The sequence below is a fragment of the Octodon degus genome, unplaced genomic scaffold, assembly GCF_000260255.1.
Source record: "Octodon degus isolate 3935 unplaced genomic scaffold, OctDeg1.0 scaffold00044, whole genome shotgun sequence".
Lineage (NCBI taxonomy): Eukaryota > Metazoa > Chordata > Mammalia > Rodentia > Octodontidae > Octodon > Octodon degus.
In genome coordinates, this window is record NW_004524620.1 from 9,387,083 (window position 1) to 9,407,491 (window position 20,409).

A 20,409-nucleotide genomic window follows, 5' to 3' on the forward strand; every position below is an offset into this window, starting at 1 on the left:
TAAAAAAAAAAAAAAAAGATACTCAAGTCCATACCTCCCAGAGATTTTAAAAAAAAATAAAAAAATAAATTCATTCCTGCTTTGTCGTGGTCAACTCATTTCACAATTCCTTTCAAAATTCCATGAAAATGCAAGAGAGATTAGACATACCTCATTGCTTGCTTTTTCTTCGTGATCACTGTCTTCCTTTGAAACACTAGTTTCTTTTTCTTCAACTTCAACATCAGATGATGCATTTGACTGTTTAGCTGAGGCCTGTAAGCAACACTCTATTAATTTCACAAAGGATCTCCGATTTAAAAATGTTGCACTTACGACCTTTTTCATAGAACTTTTTTCATGGGGAGGGGGTTTCAGATAGGATCCCCCTATATAGCCCAGGCTTGCTCTGAGAGATCCTCTTGCCTGAGCCTTGACTTTTTTTCTTTTAGTAAGGGTCTACAGAGTCTCATTACATAGACTGGACTCGGAGTGATCCGCCTGCGTTCAGCCTCCCAAGAGCTAGGATTACAGGCCCACGCCACCACACCCACTCTCATCTCCGTCTCAGCACACCCTGGGGAATTGAGCCCCAGCTGCTGTATCTGCCTAAGCAGGCGCTTTAATCCGCTGAGCTATTTGGCTCACCCTCCTTTGACATCTTAATATATACAATGTGAAAATAGTTTTGCCACACACAGTGGTGCACTCCTGTAATCCTTGTACTCCAGGAGGCTGAGAAGAGACTGAAAGTTCAAGCCCAGCCTGAGCAACATAGTAAGACCCTGTCTCTAAATAAAAACTTTATTTAAAAGGGTGAGGAAATAGGGGATATAGCTCACTGTGAAGGACCTGAGTTAATCCCTGATAATACAAAATAAGTAAAAGTTTAATAATAGAAATAATTCAGTGCTACTACAGATTCAGCACCCCTCATCAGAAAAACCACAATGTTACATACAAAACACAAAGTATTTTAGCTTTTTTATTTTTGGTGTTTTTTTGGTTTTGAGACAGCATCTCACTTGTAGTTCAGGCTGCCCTTGAACTCACTTTGTAATCCAGCATGGCCCCAAACTCACAGTGATCCTCCTGCCTCAGCCTAAGTGCTAGGATTACAGGTCTGTACCACCATGCCCAGCCTTCAGCACTTTTTTTTTATGGTGCTGGGGAATCAAACTTGGGTTCTATAACAGTTAGACAAGTGCTCTGACCATCCCAGCTTTGAGCACCAATTCTTTTGTAAACAGAGGAATGCTAAAACCCAAAGTTATTATTAGTAATATATGTAAATGTTCTGAAATTCACAGCACCACACAAACTTAAAATTCAGGGCAAGGCATGGTAGCGCAGGCCTGTAATCCCAGTACTCATGAGACTGAGGCAGGAAGATCACTGAGTTCTAGACCAGCCTGGGCTGCAAACTGAGCTCAAGGCCAGCCTGAACTGCACAGGGAGACGTCTCAACAAAAACGCTCATGACGGCCAAGTGATTTTGCTTTCCCCAGACCCTAGGAAAATGCCACTGGGAACATGTCTGGGCCGTGGAGTCACAGGGCATCTGACCCACACAATCAGGTGTACTTTGGGTAAAAACAGAAAATTACGTGGTTTTATTCATGTAACCTATCAAAACTTTCATTGTGAAGTAGAACTTAGATCTCTAGGGCAAAACTACCTAGATATCAAGTGGAAAGTGGAAACACATGCTGGAGTAACCAGCATGTACGATCTGGAAGTACAGACAAGACCACACAGGGCCAAGGAGGAAGCCTGGGGCATCGTGCCGGCCTAGCACCCACTGAAGCACACACACACAAAAAAACAGAAACAAAAAACAAAAAAAACGAGGATGAGGAAGTGGCAAGGGGAGAAGATAGGCCTGGGATGTCAGTTGGGTGGTGCTCCTGGCTATGTGCACAAGGCCCTTGCTTCAAGCGTAATACTGCCTAAAAAGGGAAAATATAGTTCAAGAATACAAATGGAAACACAGAAAGATATTTTCAAAATAACACTAAGACCAGTCAGCCAGGAGGAGTGGCAAAGCCTGCCTATAATCCCAACTCCAGAGGAGGCTGAGGCAGGAGGATGTCAAGTCCAAAGCCAGTGTAAGCAACATATCAAGACTGTCTCAAAATAAAAAAAAAGTTTTTAAAGTACTAAAGGAGGCCAGGAAATAGCTTAGTGGAGTAAGTGCTTGCCTGGCAAATACAAGGTCCTGAGTTTGATCCCTGGTAGCACCAAAAAAAAAGTGCTGAAGATTTAGGTCCAGTGATAAAGAGTCCTTGTCTAGCACACACAGGGCCTGTGTTCAATCTCCAGTACCTCAAAAAAAAAAGTCAGTACTAGGACTGAAAGAAATTAAGGAACAGTAACTTCTGTCACATGAAAAAAAATCACACAAGTTCAGTAAAAGCAAATCACATCATGAAAGTTTAGTACTAACATTAATTAATAAACCTTTTGATACACAATACATAAAAAGATAGCTCTTTCAGACCTTGCATGTCACTGGCAAGGAGATATACTTCTAACATTTAATTTAACCTGTGTGACATTTATAATACTGATTAGCATTCTAGCATGGATTTAGAACTGAGACAAAATCACACACCTTCTAGATTAAAAAATATGAGAATAATATGGTTGTAAGTTCAACAATGAATCAAACTTTCAATCAAAAGACTTCAACTGAGTATTTGTTTTCTGGGATCTTTTTACCCATACAATTAGTAACTCTGTGTATGTGCGCATTGTGTGCGCGTGCTTGTGTGTGTGTGTTGCTGGGAAATGAACCCAGAGCCTCCCTGTAATCTGCACACCAGAACTTTTTGTGTTTCTTAATTTTGAGACCAGGCGGTGCTAAATGAACTGCCAAAGCTGGGTTCATACTCATGGTGCTCTTGTCATAGCTCCAAGTGCTGGGATTACAGCCATAAGCCACCGTCCCCAGCCTGTAACGTGTAACTTCAGCAATTCATCTATACATAAAATGTAAAGGTTTGACCTCATGAGTACAATTTACTCTGACATTCAGAGGCTTTTATGTTAGGGTTTATTTTCTCACAGAGCACTAAGTATTTTGCAAGACTGAACTACTAAATATTAAACTAAATTTTATGTAAAATGGCTTACCTGTTGGCTTGAAAATTTCACTTTTGGGTTGTTGTCTATCTCCCATAAGCCTTCATTAAAACCTTTTCGTTTATTTGGTTTACCATACTTTTCTTTATTTTCTGAGTAAGGAAATATATCCTTTGGTCCTAAAAAAGCTCTGAAACAGAAGGGGAGGCTGTGAGTACAAAGCAATTAAAAACAGCACTGTCCTACAATGCATTCTGACTATATCAATCAAGCAGAAATAGACGAAGAGTTTTAAATTCCAGAGATTTCCATTCACTAATTGAGGGCAGTTTCTGAAGCGTATGAGAAGACTGAGAAGGTGCTATTATACCAAGTGTTCAGGGATATTCCTGAGGTTCTGGTTTGTCTTATGCTGGGGTGAGGACAAACTGATACACTGTATTTAACTCCAAATACTTTTCATTCTGGTTTGCTGAGTGAACTAAGCCAAGGGCTACAAGAGCCACAGCCCAGCCTGCATGTACTTCTTAAAGCTTCAGCGACAACTTTCTACATAATTCTGCTTTTTAAAAAATAATACGAATGCACAAAAATATGACTGTACATAACACTAATGAAATGGTTAAAATATAATAATGTAATGTATATTTCAAAATAGCTAGGGATTTCAACAGCTCACACCAAGGATATGATGCACTGACATGCTAATTACACTGATTACTTAATATATGTGTAAAGCACCACACTGTATCTGATATTACAATTACGTTAAAAACTCAGTTATAATAAAAAACAGAAAAACGTTTAATAACGTTAAACATTTAACTGCATTCCACATACAATTTCAACATACTTTGAATATGTTTTGCTTTGTTTTGTCTGTCTTTTTGAGACAGGGTCTTGCTATGCAGCTCAGGCTGGCCTTGAGCTCACTTTGTAGCCCAGGCTAGTCTGGAACGATCTTCCTGCCTCAGCCTCCTGAGTGCTGAGATTACTGGCATATGCCACATCTGGCTTATACTTTGAATACTTTACACAAACTGCCAACAGACATATTCCCTAAATGATATGCTTTATATATATGTATTTTTTGGTATCAGGAATTGAACTCAGGACGTTGCACAAGGAGGCAGACACGGTGCCAGAGGTAACCCTACATGTTTTAAATATAAAGTAAAAGGACTGGGGAGACAGCTCAGTGGCTTACATACCCCATAGATAAAGTATATTTTAGTTTATTCAGTGAGGAAAAGAAATGTTGTAACCATAGTATTTATTCAAATACGGTCGGTATTTATGTCCCTGGCAGTCTTACTTTGTTCAACTCCCTGTGAAGCCAGGTGTGGAGGCATGTGCCAGGAATCTCAGCACTTGGGAGGCAGAGTCAGGGCCGGAAAACCTCGGCATTCAAAAACTGTTTTAAATTTTATCCTTTTTAGTACCTGTTTGCCATACACACTGATCGCAATCACCGCAGGGAATCTACCGCTGGCACCCAGCCCGACTTCATTCGCCCCGCCCCCGCCCCCGCCCCCGCCCGAGCTGCTCCCACTCTTTCCCCATGCCTTGCTGCTCCCCCACCACCTGCACACCTCTTCCAGTTCCCGACCTGCCTGCATTACGCTCACTCACCACTCACCCTGAGTTCCTCGCACAAGAGGAAGAGCACGCTATTACACTGAGCGTCACTATGTAACTAAAGGTCATGGCCTCGAGGTGCACCCTCCTACACATGATTCAAATTAGCCTTCTTTATGGGACAGTGATGTCCCATTATCCCTTCAGCTGTTGTCTGGTGCCTGGGCTGTTTCTAAGACTCACTCTTACAAATTACGCTGCTCTGAACATGGGGAGGCACATATCACTGTGGTATAGTGCTTTAAACTCTTCCTGGAAGATACCTAAAAGGGGAATAGCTGGGTCAAATGAAACCTCTAGTTTTAACTGAGAGATCTCCATGATGATTTCCATGTTGGTTGCATCAATTTACATCCCCACCAACAATACAGGCTCTCTTTTTCCCCACAGCTTCAACAGCATGTGATGTTGGTTGATTTCTTTATGGAAGCCATTCTTTCTGGAGAGGGAATTTCAGAGTGGTTTTAATTTCCATTTGTTGACTGACCAGTGGTGTTTAACATTTTTTCATACATTTATTTACTATTTTTATTTTTTATTTATTTTTAAAGATTATTTATTTATTTATTTATTGTGTGTGTGTGTGTGGCCAGCTCAGCCCACCAGGGGGCGGGGTGGCTGGCATGTGGTGCTGGGGGATTGAACCGCGGTCTCTGTGTTTTTGCTTAGCTCAGCTTGTTCTAAGTAGGTGCCTTAGACCACTGAGCCATCTCACCAGCCCCTACTATTTTTACTTACTAATCTGAAGAGTATGTATTCATTTCAGATGCCCATTTTTGGTTTGGGTCTTTAAATATAGGAGTGTAGTTTTTTAAAGTTCTTTATAAATTCTAGATGTTACTCCTTTGTCTGAGACAAGACTGAAAATTCTTCAGAAAGGACCAAAAGTTTAAGCCCCACCCAGGCAATTTAGTGAGACCCTGTCTCAAAAAAGAAAAAAGGGCAGCACTATAGCTCAGTGGTACAGGGGAGCATCCCAAGTTCAATCAAAGCCTAGTACAGCCAAAAAATTAAACTAGAAATGCTAAAAGTCTCACTGAACACTGAATTTTTTTTTGTTTTTTTTTTGTTTTTGGCAGAACTGGGGATTGAACTCAGATCCCTGAGTTTGCCAGTCAAGCGCTTATCCTACTGAGCCATCTCCCCAGCCCTGAACACTGAATATTAAACCATTAATCGTGTAGGACATCACAACCCTTTCATAATCCAATTTATACATAGTAGTTTTAGATGTTTCTGTGTAAATATGCTTTTAAAAAATATACACTAGTAAGTCATTAACACCGAACTACTTGCCAACAGCTTATCTAACATGCACTTTCTCTACAAGCGAAAACCAGTGTTCCCACACCTGGGAATAGAATGCTAACCAACACAGCACAATGTGTAGGGATGGCGGAAAAGACAAAATTCCAGGTATGGCAGCACAACCTGTAGCCTCAGAACTCAGAAGGCAGAAAGACTGCCACAAATTCACGGCCAGCCTGGGACACACAGTGAGCTTAAGGCCAGCCTAAACTACACAGCTACACCTTGTCACAAAAAAGAAAGGAAGCAAGCAAGAAAGCAAGTACAAAACAACAAAAGCAAAAGCAGAAGTGCAAAAACAACCATGAGGCTGAACAAAGTGTAGTAAGAACACTTATTTACAGCATGAGAGCTGAAACAAGAAGCCAAAGAGTCCCTCGTTCAACCTTAATTAAGAAGTCTGCATCACATTACTCAGCTTTTGCTACTGTGTGCGTGTCTGTGAATGACCTCAAAGATGCTACAAGTTAATGACTTTCAGATTAGCTAAATTTTAGAGACTACACAGATTCACAAGTACATAACCCACAAATAATGTACAAACGTTTCTGTGTATTCAGATACATTCTTCTAGAAAGACCCCTTATAATTTTCTAGTTAAGTTCAGAAAGCGAACACTATAAAGATATACTATATACACAGTACATGTGTGTTGCTATAACCTGTATATGTGAACTTTTCAAAGTAACAAGAGGGGCTGGAGAGATGGCTCAGTGGAATAAGTACTTCCCTGGCAAGCACAAGGGTCTGAGTTCAATCCTCAGTTCTGCCAAAAAAATAAACAAAGTAACAAGAATACTAAATTGATACATCTAAAATACACCAAAACAAAAAATTATGAATATGAAAGACAAATTTCATAGTGAACACTCCAGTTAGATTATTTTATAGGACTTTCAAATGAAATTTCCAATAAAGAGACTTCTACAAGCCAGGCATGGTGTCCCATGCCTATAATCCCAGCACTCAGGAGGCTGAGGCAAGAGGATCACTGCGAGTTTGAGACCAGCCTGGGCTACAAAGTAAGCCCAAGGCCAGCTTGAACTGCATAGCAGGACCCTGTCTCAAAAAAGGAAGAGATTTCTACAGCTCTAAATATATTCAAACACTGTCAAAAATCAGTGTCATCTGGGCTGGCGAGATAACTCAGCGTACTAAGTGCCTGCTTAGGCAAGCGTAGGGACCAGAGTTCAATCCTCTGCACCGCATGCTACACCGGCCCCACCCCCAGGGTGTACTGAGCCGGCCACCGAGTCTGAGCACAGTGCTGCGTGCCTGTATTTCCAGTGTGGGGAGGCTGGATCACTACGAGTCCAAGCTGCATAGTGAGACCCTGTACCAATTAAAAAAAAAAAAAAAAAAAGCATCATTAAATTTTGAAATTCAGAAATATTCAATGTATCTATGTATTTTACTATATATCCTAACATCAAATATGTATTACTACTTCATTATGAAGTGATTTATTATGATCTTCCAAGGTGAAGCTAAAATTATGTTCGATGAAGATATTCTGCCTGTTCACAGCCATCATTCACCTTCTCCCCACAGCTAATTCAACAAATTCTCCTTCCCAAAATGCCATAAAACTGCAAAGGATGAAGGCCAAACAAGACAGAAGAGAAACATGTGGGAAAGGAAAACAAGTCTTGAAAAACCAACAATGTGGACAGAAAATCAGCACTCTTGTCTACAGTGCAAATCCCCAAAGAGCTCCAACTTGGTGGCATCAGGAACTGCATAAAGTACAGGAGACCCTAAAAGTGCTTACAGAAACATGTTTTAAAACCTCAAATGTCTGTGACTAAACCCAAATGCCACTGACCTTACATAATGATACTTCAAGATACAAGGTTTTCAAATGAGTATTTTCACAAGGATCATTTTTCTTGATTTCATCTTTACTTTGTATGACAGAAGGAAACCATAAAAATGAGCACACAAAGGCACTCCTTGTAACCAATAGGAAAAACTACAGCTGTCTCATGACACTTTCAATTAAAAATTGTCAAAACACTGAATTCTAAAACTGACAATTATAAGGGCTGGCCAGACAGTTCAGCAGATTAGAGCACCTGCTTAGGCAGCCGCAGGGAGTCCGATCCCTGGCCTGCTGGCCCCCAGGGTGTGCTGACATGGCGACTGCGACCAAGCATGGTGGTGCATGCTTATAATCCTAGCGTTTGGGAGGCTAAAAACAAGGACCACTGCAAATCCAATCTGCATAGTGAGACCCTGCAGACCCTGTACTAAATATATAAAAATAAATACATAAAATAAAACTGACCATTACAAACACATAAAGAAATGAAATGGCAAAACCAATATGAATCTAGTAGTACATAACTTAAAACACTAGGAATATTGAGATTACTAAGTGTGCTATTTCTTTGTTTAAATAAGCTTATCAAGACCAACTAAACAATTCTCACGATTTATGACTTGTACATTTCAGTGACAGTCATAGTCCCAAATGTGGATCAGCTTCCAATACCGATTTGCTTAATGCTATAAAAATCTTTGTCATTTCCTCTGGGACACCATCCTTTTCACTTTTCTCATTTATGTCAATAAGCTTGATTTACTAATTCACTAAGTCTGACTAGACATTTGCTTCTTCCCAAACGTACACATCTACATTCTTGAGGTTGGTGTCTTACTCTACTGCTACTGGGACAAAACCCCCAATATACAAGTTCAAGAAGGAAAGCGTTACTTTAGCCCACAGATTTGTTTTGGTACCAGGAATTGAACTCAGCACCTCGCACTTGCTAGGAAGGTGCTGTGCCACTGAGCTGTATCCTCTGTGTCCCCATGGCCCACAGTTTTCTGAGATCTCAATCCATACTTAGCTGGTTCCAAGGCAGGGTGACTGGGGCCGGGGAGATGGCTCAGTGGAATAAGTGCTTGCCTGGCAAGCCCAAGGCCCTGAGTTCAATCCCCGGTTGCCAGAGGAAAAAGTTCATAGTGTGGTAGGCAGGAGGCAGGAGGCAGGTAGCAGCCTTCCTTCGTTCCTTCACATTCCATCAGGCTACAAGCCACTGGCTGATGTCACCCACACCTGTGGTGGGGCTTCCCTCTTCAGAAATCCCACCTCCCACACTGATGCTAAGCCAACACTGATGCTAAGCCAACAGGGGATGGATCCAGTTATCATGCACCAGTGATCCAGCCACCTACCAGAAGACCCCCTCATGAGCACACAAAGCTTTGGGTGCATACCATGACAGCTATTCTGTTACTGAATTTATATTTAATTCAAATTAACTACCAGCACTGCTGCTGTTTCTTTGTCACCTTTGCATCTTGGCTAACGAATTCTGTTTGTTAAAACGTCACATGGATCTACCGCTAGACACAAGGCCAAGCACACAATCTGTGTCTGTGCTGAGAAACAACTGCATGACATCTAATCACCAGGAAACTTCCAAAGTGATATGCATCCTTATTTATCATAATTTGTGGACTGAAAAGTTCACAGCAAATTTTGTAGCTTATAAAATTGAAATTTAGGGGCTGGGGGGATGGCTCAGTGGAATAAGCACTTCCCTGGCAAGCAAAGGGCCTGAGTTCAATCCCTGGTTCCTCAAAAAAAAAAGAAAAAAGAAAAAGAAAAAGAAAAAGAAAAAGAAAAAGAAAAAAAGAAAGAAATTTTAGTCATGCTGTTGGGAGATGGTTGCTAACCACAGTAACGGCCACCTGTACATATCCAAACTGCAAAAATAAGGTCTCCTGTATGCTTTCTTTGTGCTTTGATTTTAAATTCCACTTTTAACAGATAGTAATATTCACTAGCAAAGATCCAAATCAGCTGCACCAGTTTTCATACCTCCCAGCAGTGCATGAGGGTTCTAACTGCTGCACATTGTCTTTTTTTACTCCATCTTGGTGGCACTAATTTATGGTGATGGTTTTATCTTTGCCTGATGAGCTCATGTTGTTGAGCATCTTTTCATATGTGAAAGAAAGAACTCACTTGAAGACCTCTGCCTAATTTCTGACATATTAAGATATAAATTTATGTATGACTTAGGAATATAATAAATAGTAAGATGATATAAAGTAGGTTTTCGTAAGTTTGAATCTGATAGGAGGAGCAACTGGAGTTCTGCTGTGTGTGGCGCTGGGGTCTGACCCAGCGTTCACATGGAGTTACACCCTTAACCCTGCTTTTTTATTTTGAGATGCACTGCTGGGAGATATGAAAACTGGGGCAGCTGATTTAGAAACAATCTGGCAGTTTCTCATAAAAAAACAACAACAACAAAAAACTAAGTTCAATACATAGCATTTGACCCAGGAATTCTATTCCCCAAAAATGAAAACACACCCATGCAGCTCAGTGGCACAGTACCTCCCTAAGACATATCAGGAAGGTTGTGCATTCAACCCCCAGCAAGAAAACAGAACCCAAAAACTAAAAATGAACAAACCTGCACGTAAATGTGCATTGCAATGTATTTCTAAGAGCCAAAAGGAGAAAAACAGCAGGACGTGGTGGCACATGTGTCTATGACCTCAGTACCATGGCAGACTTAGCTAGAAGGTGGAGTTTAAGCCAAGCAACTTAGAAAGACTCCACCTGAAATTTTTTTTTAAAAGGACTGGGAATATAGCTCAGTGAAGGGGGAAAAAAAAGAAACATTTAAGTATTTGTCAAGTGATGAATGTACTGATACTTCAGAATATTTGGCAACAAAAAAGAATGGAAGCACAATCACACGCTATGACATTCACCCGAATCTTGAAAACATGCTAAGGGAAAAGAACGAGTCACTCAGAGATTTCACATGGTATCTTTCTATTTATAAGGACCGTCCAGAACAGGAGATTAGCTTCACGGCTGCCTGCAGACCAGTAGGAAGGGCTGGGAAATGTTGAGGAAATGTGTCCTCCCTCTTCTCTGGATGTAATAAAAGCTGCTGACATACATTTCTCTTAAGTGGCAAAACTGTATCTCAGTAAGACTGTTAAAATTTAAAATTGTTAGGGCTGGGGAGATAGCTCAAAAGAGTAAGTGCCTGCCTGGCAAGCGCAAGGTCCTGAGTTTGATCCCTGGTACCACCAAAAAATAACTAAAACTGTTCTCTAAGAAATTCCTATAAAGACAAAAATGACCCATAATTTTATCAGTTACAGCCACTTACTAAGCTTTATATACACAAATATCTAACTTCAATGCTCATATACATAGTTAAAACACACACATCTCTCCATGTTTACGTATACTCCCCTGAATGGCTACATCAAAATTAGTAAAAAGTTTTATTATAAAATGCTATTATAATGAACACAATGCTCAAGCGCTATCTTCATAATCAGTTCTAAAACACGCTGAATCAAAGGACATGCTCAAGGATGACAAGTGACTAATGATACCAAAAAACAACGGTGACCAATCAAAAGAGAATTTTCGCTGGGGATGCAACCTTCCAGGTCTGGTAGAGGGCCTAAGCCAGCTAGGAGACTGCACCGCTGCTTCCCTGGGCACCTTTTGCTGCTGCTGCTATTCTGACTTGCTCTGCAAAACATGTGATTTTAAGATAATACACAAAAGTGCCTCAAATGCAAAATAAGTCACAATTTAATTATATGTAGTAGAGGGGATGGGGATTTGGCTCAGCTGTAGAATGCCTGCCTGGCAAACTGGAAACCCTGGGTTCGATCCTCGGCCCCAAAAAAAAAAAAAAAAATTATATGTAGTAGAAAAAGAAATTATAAAAGCCCAAGGAACTGTCACGGTCATTATGCATGTCCACAACACACTAGAACTTCGTGCAATATCCTATCCTCAAACTGTTAGAAGTGCTGGTCATTTACTTGCCATTCCAGTATTTACCTTATGTGTTACTCTTAGTACTTCTTTGCTATCATGAAAACTTTTTCTTAGTTCAACTGTTTTGAAACATTTAATTTTTAATTAGTATTTAATTTTCTGAACATTGCTTAATCTTAATTTTTGTTCTAAGATTTATACTGTATCTTTGACTTATAATTTATTTAAAAGAGATCATGATATCTTCTCCTAGTATTAGAAACTTTAAAGTGTATTTCCATTTTCTGTTGACTTTATATTACTTCTTGTCTTTTATACACATACACACACATATACGTAAAAAAATAATGTATAACCCAACATAAGATTGGTACTGCTTCATAGAAATCTGCAATGATCTTTACTTGAGGTTTTTTTTTTTTTTGCAGAACCAGGGATTGAACTCAGGCCCTTGCGCTTGCCTGAGAAGCACTTATTCTACCAAGCCATCTCCCCGGCCCTGCAATGACCTTTAAATAAGGGTTCATCTAATATATTTTATACAGTCCTGCATAACTATCATTTGGAGAGCTCTTTATTCTTTATCTAGGACCATACAGCAACTTCTCTTGCCTTTTGAATTATGCTCTTCGTTATTTCCTATATGCTACTTCTGGAGGTATTAAAGTATTTCAAGTTTGTATAACTAGAAAATCTTACTTTTAGTTTTCAAAGGTATATTTGATAAGTATAAAATTCAAAGAGGACAGATCTTTTCTTTCAGTTCTTTAGTTTCTTACCAGGCCTGGTGGCACAGCCATATATTCTCAGCACTCTAGAGGCTAAGACAGCAGGATCACCAAGTTCAAACTTGAGCTACACAGCAAGACCTTCTCTCAAAAAAAAAAAAAAAAAAAAAAAAATCAAGCAGTAAATTCCAGCTCTAAAAAGTAACAGATAGGGGCTGGAGAGATGGCTCAGTGGTCTAAGGCACCTACTTAGAACAAGCTTGGCAAAGCATCAGGGACCGCGGTTCAATCCCCCAGCACCACATGCCAGCCAGCCCCGCCCCCTGGTGGGCTGAGCTGGCCACACACACACACCACACTCTCTCTCTCTCTCTCTCTCTCTCAAATAAATAAAAATAAAAATAAAAATAAAAAAAGTAACAGATATCACCAAAAAAACCCCTTATTCTCCAGGTAAGAAAACCGAAGGCCAGAAGATTTATTTAGTCAGGCCCTACCACCTGTTAAAGTGGAAGATTGCGACATCTAACCAAATAATGCCATATTCCATACATTTCGAACTTAAGTCTCAAATACCAGCACTATGTGACAGAGCATAAGTTGTGTGATTTTGTGTGACTGGATGAAGAGCTAGCGGTAGAGAACACATCCCACCGGTGATTCTTTCCTGTATTAATCTGTCATGCCATCAGCTAATTCCTCATTCACCTTCACTCTTAGACAAGCAGATAGTAACAGCCTATCATACACAGTTTTAAGGTTCTAAAACCGAAGAACTCAAGCTCTTTATAGCAAGACAATAGCAGTAAGGAGACAAAAGCAAGTCTTTCGGAGTTCAGAGAAACACAGCGAGGTGAGAGTATGCCCTCAATTAGCAAAGATAATTAACAAAACTCAAATTGACTTTCATTTCAATTTACTAAGTAGCAGTGTTGGAAAAATATGAAATATTGCCATTAGTTTATAAATCCCTGAAAGTACTGGTCCCAAAATGAAGAAAGCGTGTCAAAGCTGTGGTTTTGGGCTAGCCAGATAGGTCAGCAGATTAAAGCACCTGCTTAGGCAGATGCAGGGCCTGGAGGTTCGATCCCTGGCCTGCAGGGCTGACCCCGCCTCCAGGCCAACTGAGATGGCAAATGAGATTGGATGTGGTGGTGTGCATCTGTAATCCCAGCCTTTGAAAGGCTGAAAAACAGGAAGGACCACTACACATCCACTCTGTGTAGTGACACTCTGTACTAAATACATTTTTTTTAAAAAAGCTGTATTTTTATTTTTTTAATGTTTTACTTTATTGGTACCTTTTAGATACACATAACAATCACAGGTGTTCATACTCATACCTGAGTACACCTTGTTTCTTTCATTCCTCCTCCCTTTCTTTAAAAGACCTGTTACAGAAGCTTCGTTTCTACTTTTCCCTTCTATTATTGTCCCTGCTTTTCCTTCTCACTCCATTGTTTGCCTTCTCATTTAAATTTTCTTCCCATTTCCCAAAAAACTCTAGTTTTTAATAGCTGATACATTTACTACTTACCACATGGCAAGCAGTAGTCTAAACATGCATCGTGCATTACCTTGTGTGCCTTGTATTTGTTACAGGGTCTACAGGGTCTCATGCGCACCGCCGCGCCCACACCCATGCCCAATCTCAATCATTATCCCAGTGCACCCTGGGGGGCCAGGCCGGACACAGCAGGCTGGGGATCAAACCTCCAGCCCCTGTATCTGTCTCTGCAAGTAGGCGCTTTTGTCCCCTGAGCTATCTGGCCAGCCCCATCCCCCAAAATTTCGATGCAGATTATTGCTGCCAATTTAAAAATTAGGGGCCGGGGAGACAGCTCAGTAGGATAAGCGCTTCCCTGGCAAGCGCAAAGGCCTGAGTTCAATCCCCGGTTCTGCCAAAAATAAATAAATAAAAATTAAGAAAAGGATATAAAGTAACCTGCCCAAGGTTGTATTACAGGTGACTAGCAAACTCCTGATTTACTTATATTATGCATTATATAATTATTAGTTAACAGCAAATTCAAAACAAATGACTGTACTCCAGCTTTATAATCATCAAATATTTAACATGTTATATGTCAGAAGCTTTTTTTTTAAAACAAAAAATTTTATGTATATAGGACAGGGTCTCACCATGTAGCTCGGACCTGTAGTGAGCCTGTTTCAGCCTCCCCAGTGCTGGGATTACAGGTGTGCACCACCACACATGGTCTTGGTGGCCAGCGGTGTGCCTGTGGTCCCGTGGCTGGCATGGCATTTAGCACTGGGGATCAAAGCGGGGATCTCGCACTTGCCAAGGCAGGCACTTACGCCCCAGGAATCTCTCCTCAGCCCTGTGCCAGAAGCTTTTAATTGATGACAAGATGGACAAAACCTCTGCTGCTCTAACTCTCCCAACTGTTGAAAAATAAACACCTTTTCCATTGTCACTGCAATGGAAAAAATAAACTGAACTACGATCTAAATGACTTCAAATATACCCATTCCAGAAAAAGGGAAACGTGGAAGAGACATCTCAGCAAAGCTCAGATCTATTGATGAAACAGAAGAAAAGCAGTTAAAAAAAGTAATGCCACAGGTGAGGTAAGCAGAGGCTGGTTTGGACAGTCTTACGAACAGCATTTGTGGGTAGCGGATAGTTTTTATTTGCTAGTAAGGTTAACAGGGAGTCATTGAAGGGGGGGAAGGAAGGAAATGATATAGCATTTAGGATATAAAAATCACTTTGGAAAAAAAAAGTAACTTTGATTACACAAGGTAGAAACTGAGACCAAGACAGAAAGGACATTAATTACAACAACAGGGGCTGCGGAGATAGCTCAGTAGGATAAGCACTTGCCTGGCAAGTGCAAGAGCCTGAGTTCAATCCCCGGTTCCAAAAAAAAAAAAAAATTACAACAACAGTAATCACAGCACGGACTGGAGTTCTAATAGAGGAGCTGGGAAGGTCAGGATGCTTTTAAGTAAAAGAACGGGAACTTCTGGCTAATTAGATGTGGAAGGAAAAGGAAAAACAACAATATAAAATGAAGGGTAACAGAAAGGATTTTTGGCTCCATCAAAAAATTAGGTCCGTTCTTACCCACTAGGAATCAGTTCTGAGCACGTTAGGTTTAAGAGAACTAGTACACATACACAGCTAGTATACCTAAGAATTAACTAGTATTTAAAACTTAACTGCTACACAAATTTATTTACAAATAACATAGAAATGTGAAAATAAAGTGCTGCTACATTAGAGAAAGAAAGCAGTCATAGCCAGGCATGGTGGCACATGTCTATAATTCTAGCACTTTAGAGGCAAAACAGGAAGATTGCCTTGATTTCAAGGCCAGCCTGAACTACACAGTAAGACCCTGTCTCAAAAAAAAAAAAGCCATCATAAAAAGATTCTGCTCCAGGGCCAGTGAGACAGCTCAGTGGAATAAGCACCTGCTTAGGCCAGCACACAGATCAGGGTTTGATCTGATCCCAGGCACCAGAAGTCAGGCCGGTCCCACCCCTGGAAACACTAAGCAGGCCACTGAATCTGGGCATAGTGGTGCATGCCTGTAATCCCAGCACTGAGGAGGCTGAAAACAGGAGGATCACTAGGAGTACGAGCTGTGTAGTGAGACCCTGTACTAAATACATTTAAAAAAAAATAAATAAGATTCTGCTCCAAATACCTCATAAGGGCTGGCCAAATAGTTCAGCAGATTAAAGCACCTGCAAGCAGGCACAGGGGCTGGGGGTTCGATCCCCGGGGGCTGCTCTGTGGGGGCCCTACCCCCAGGGCACAAGTGTGGGCCTGTAATCCCAGCTCTTGGGAGGCTGTAAATAGATGGATCACTACAAGTCTGACCTAGTAGTGAGACCCTGAACACCCTGTAGACCCTTCCCTAAAAACACACACACAAAAATACCTAATAACCTTAATCTATAAATCAGTTTATGAATTACAGTTTCTAAACTACTACTTCAGGGGCTGGGGAGATAGAATAAGCACATGCCTGCAAGTACAAGGGCCTGAGTTCTATCACCAGTAAAGAAAGAAAGAAAAAAAAAAAAAAAAAAAAAGAAAAGAAAAGAAAGAAAGAAAGATTACTTCATTTTCTACCTGTCCTAACTCCTGCCTGTTAGAATAAATTTCCATTTATGGAGAATCCAAGTCATAAAGTTCGAACTACCCTCATAACTTCTGAGGGAAAAAGGTTACTGAGGACCCAGTTTCTAAGTCCAAAAATGTTAAGTCACTAGATCATCTGGCATATATATGACAGCATTGCCTTTCTCAAGATAAATGATGTTGGTAAGAACATTAAGGATCAAAACCTACATGAATTTTGAGAAAAAAACAGTATCACCAACTTAATTTTATTTTTTACCAACTTAATTTTAAAGTAAAATGTACTTAATTCTATATACCCTAATTTTTTTTTTTTGGTAGAGGGAATTAAACTCAGGATCTTGTGCTTGCCAGGCAGGCCCTGTTTCTGTGAACTATATCCTTGACCCTATCCTAATTTCTTTTCTTTCTTTTTTTTGGTACCAGGATCGAAATGGGACCTTGAGCTTGCCAGGCCGGCATTTATTCTGCCCGCCTAATTTCCTATTAGTAAATTCATCTACATTCACCATAATACGTATTAACCAAATAACATGTAATAATTTTATTTATCTGATGTACTATCTTTTGATTTAAAGCATACAGCTACTGTGGTGGTGATGCAGCCCAGCGGCAAAGTATTTGTCCACAATAAGCAAGGCCCTACGTTTGATCTCCAGTACTGTGAAAAAAAAATAGATAAAAAGTAAACAGATATTTAGAATATAAAAATCCTTTTCAACACTAGGAAAAGGATGGTCATTCTAAATTTACAACAGTAGCCTAAGGGTGGGGGTACAGCTCAGTAGTGCAGTATTTGCTTAGTTCATGCAAGTCCCCATGTTCCTCCTCATGACAGGGAGGAGCTGACCAAGTATGGACAATCAAAAACACAGTCAGTATTTTTTTATTTTAATTTTATTTATTTGTGTGTGTGTGTGTGTGTGTGTGTGTGTGGCCAGCTCAGCCCACGAGGGGGCGGGGCTGGCTGGCATGTGGTGCTGGGGGATCGAACCCCGGTCCCTGTGCTTTGCCAAGCTTGTTCTAAGTAGGTGCTTTAGACCACTGAGCCATCTCACCAGCCCCGTCAGTATCTTTTTAGATCAGTAAACTTACAATTAAAAGAATTCTTAAACTTATAAAACCAAAAAACTCTACCAAATGCTAACATTAACCTAAGTATTTCCAACCCTTGCACGCATCAGAATTCTCTCAAAGACTTGGCCCCACGTCTCACAGTGTAAGATCTGAAGGAGCTAAGGCTCTTTCCTAACTGAAGTTCCTTTGCTGTGCTGGTGTTGACAGACCTGGCACCACACACTGCAAACACATTCTGAAATGGGGGTGCAGCTTTAGGACGGAGCACTTGCCTTGCATGTGCAGCAAGGCCCTGGGTTTATACCCCAGTACCAGGAAAAAATGACTATAAATCCTCAATCAGTTAGATTACATAGCACTTATAAGGGTATTAAGTTGCAGATATATAAACCTAAGTCTGGGAAGTAAAGAGACAGTCCCTAAAATAATCCCATGTGTAACTCAACTTTCAGCCGCGATTTCTGAACTGATGGGCTTCACCCACTCAGCTAGCTCCCTGCCAATACCTCCACAGAAGCAGCAGGACTACACAGAGTGGCTCTAGGGGTGCTGGCAGGTTAGCTCAGTTGTTAAAAGCGCCCACCTGAGCAAACTCAGTCAGGCGCAGGGGACTGCAGCTTGATCCCCAGCTCCAGACCAGCCCTTAAGGCAGCCTGAGCCAGCCCCCCACCCCCCCCAAAAAAGAAAGAAAAATCCTCAAGCGACACAGAGCACCACCCAGGTTTCCTCTTCTCATCTTCCCCACACCAGACTCCAGGGCTTGTCTCATAAAATTTAGGAGCCTAACATGGTATGCCAGTGGCACTAACGAAAACCAGTTATTTACTAACTGGAAATACTGAATGCCTTCTTAAAACATCCGTTTCATACTTCATCCAACTTGTGATTGCTGAGAGGATAACATTTATGATTAAGGAAACAACTGGCTTAAATTCAATCTACAGTGCTTTTATCTGTACCTTAGAAATAAGACTCCTCCCTAAGAACTGCCAAAACAGAGCTGAAGACTATTTCAAAGTCCAAACATACTTTAAAGTTTTCATTTTATGTGTAATGACCCTATAGAATTAACGCATTTGTCTCTAAAGCAAACAGGACTTACGTCTCGTGAGTTCCAAAAAAGAAGATGGGCAGTTTGTTTGTGGGTGGCTTTACCGCTCCATCAGGAACTTCATCTACCTAAAAAAAAATCAGAAATAGTAAAAACATTTAAACCATACATACCTTGACATACATGAATAAACAGAACAAAACATGCCAAGGGATCTCATATAAAACAGACCCATTTTACAGGCCCATAATCCTATATTCTCAATGTTAAACATCAATTCTACATAAACAAGATTTTTTCAAAAACTCATTTGGTGACAAAACCCGAACTAACACTAGAATCAATCAGTTCTTTATTTTATCCACCTAGTGTTTCTACTACTGTGTCTCTGTGGAAATGTTGTGTTACATTATGTGTTATCCCAGACCCTAACAACATAAAATACAAGGCATAAATATCACAAATCAACTTCCTAAAAATCCCCAGATTCTGCATTCTTAAATGTTTGCCCTTACACTTTTTACAACTGGAGTCTGAATCTGTTTCAGAATCCTAAATGCTATTTCTGAAAAATGGTTAAGCAAATAAAATAATGTAAAAGCAGACATTACAAAAGTTTACAGCAGCAGTTCCCAGAATTTAAAACACTATAAAGATTCTTCACCTACCTATACAGCTAAGCCACATGGGGTCACCTATTCTTCCAGTTCTCTTTCAATCCTTTCTTTGAGGAGGGGGGCACTGCAGCAGGGTGTCACCATGTAGTTCACTCATACAGGCCATTCACACAGGCCCTAAACGTACTACACTGCCCAGGCTGGCCTCTGACTCTCAAGATCTTCCAGCTCCAGCCTCCCAATTATACAGGTGCATCACATCTAATGCTTCCATGATACCTGTTACTTTCTCTTTTCCCCCATTCAGGTTATCAAGCAGTAAGTAGTATCTAGCCAGAAGTATCATTTCTACTTCTAATCTCATAATCTCAAAAAACATTTAGTTAAAAAATTTGCTGACTTTGTACTAGAGCTGAGTAGCAGAAGATCTACTATGCCCTGTGAGCATGGTGGCATAGCAAAAAAAGACCACAAGGCTCACTGAAGGTCATCTGTAGGGTACTCACAAGGGGTCACTAATGCATTATTACCCAATGGAACCTCACTTTTCCACCTGTAGAATGAAAACTGTACTTATCATTTCAACTTTGTGGAAGACCCCAAGAATTGCAAAAGCTTCCTTATTCCTTAAAACAAGGGATATTTTCTGTCAATTTGGTTCATACATTTACTCCTGCTACTAACTAGCTTTAAAAATTTGTTCCAATGCTTATCACCTATAAAATCTAACAAATGTTAGGCAACATTTTAAAAAGTTGATTTTTGGGAAGGGGAGATGGCTCAGTAGAATAAGCGCTTGCCTGGCAAATACAAGGGCCTGAGTTCAATTCCCGGTTCCGCCAAAAAAAAAGGTTGATTTTAAAAAACAAAAAGATTGGGTCGGGGAAATGGTTCAGCGGAATAAGCACTTCCCTGGCAAGCGCAAGGGCCTGAGTTCAATCCCCGGTTCCACCAAAATAAATAAATAAATAAATAAATAAAATACTGTATTTGGGGCTGGAGAGATGGCTCAGTGGTCTAAAGCACCTACTTAG

General features: G+C 40.5%; 1 protein-coding gene across 4 annotated transcripts in view; it reads right to left on the reverse strand.

The window, feature by feature from the left end:
• The window catches only part of Psip1 (PC4 and SFRS1 interacting protein 1), a 48,966-nt gene that overhangs the window by 26,108 nt on the left and 2,449 nt on the right, over positions 1 to 20,409 (reverse strand). For all 4 annotated transcript variants that reach the window (XM_004631720.2, XM_023715831.1, XM_004631721.2 and 1 more), the window contains exons 2-4: positions 18,810 to 18,886; positions 3,115 to 3,253; positions 151 to 255 (exon numbers count right to left, since the gene is read on the reverse strand). In XM_004631720.2, coding sequence (XP_004631777.1) covers positions 151 to 255; positions 3,115 to 3,253; positions 18,810 to 18,886 — 321 coding nt within the window. The remainder of the gene's footprint in view (positions 1 to 150; positions 256 to 3,114; positions 3,254 to 18,809; positions 18,887 to 20,409) is intronic.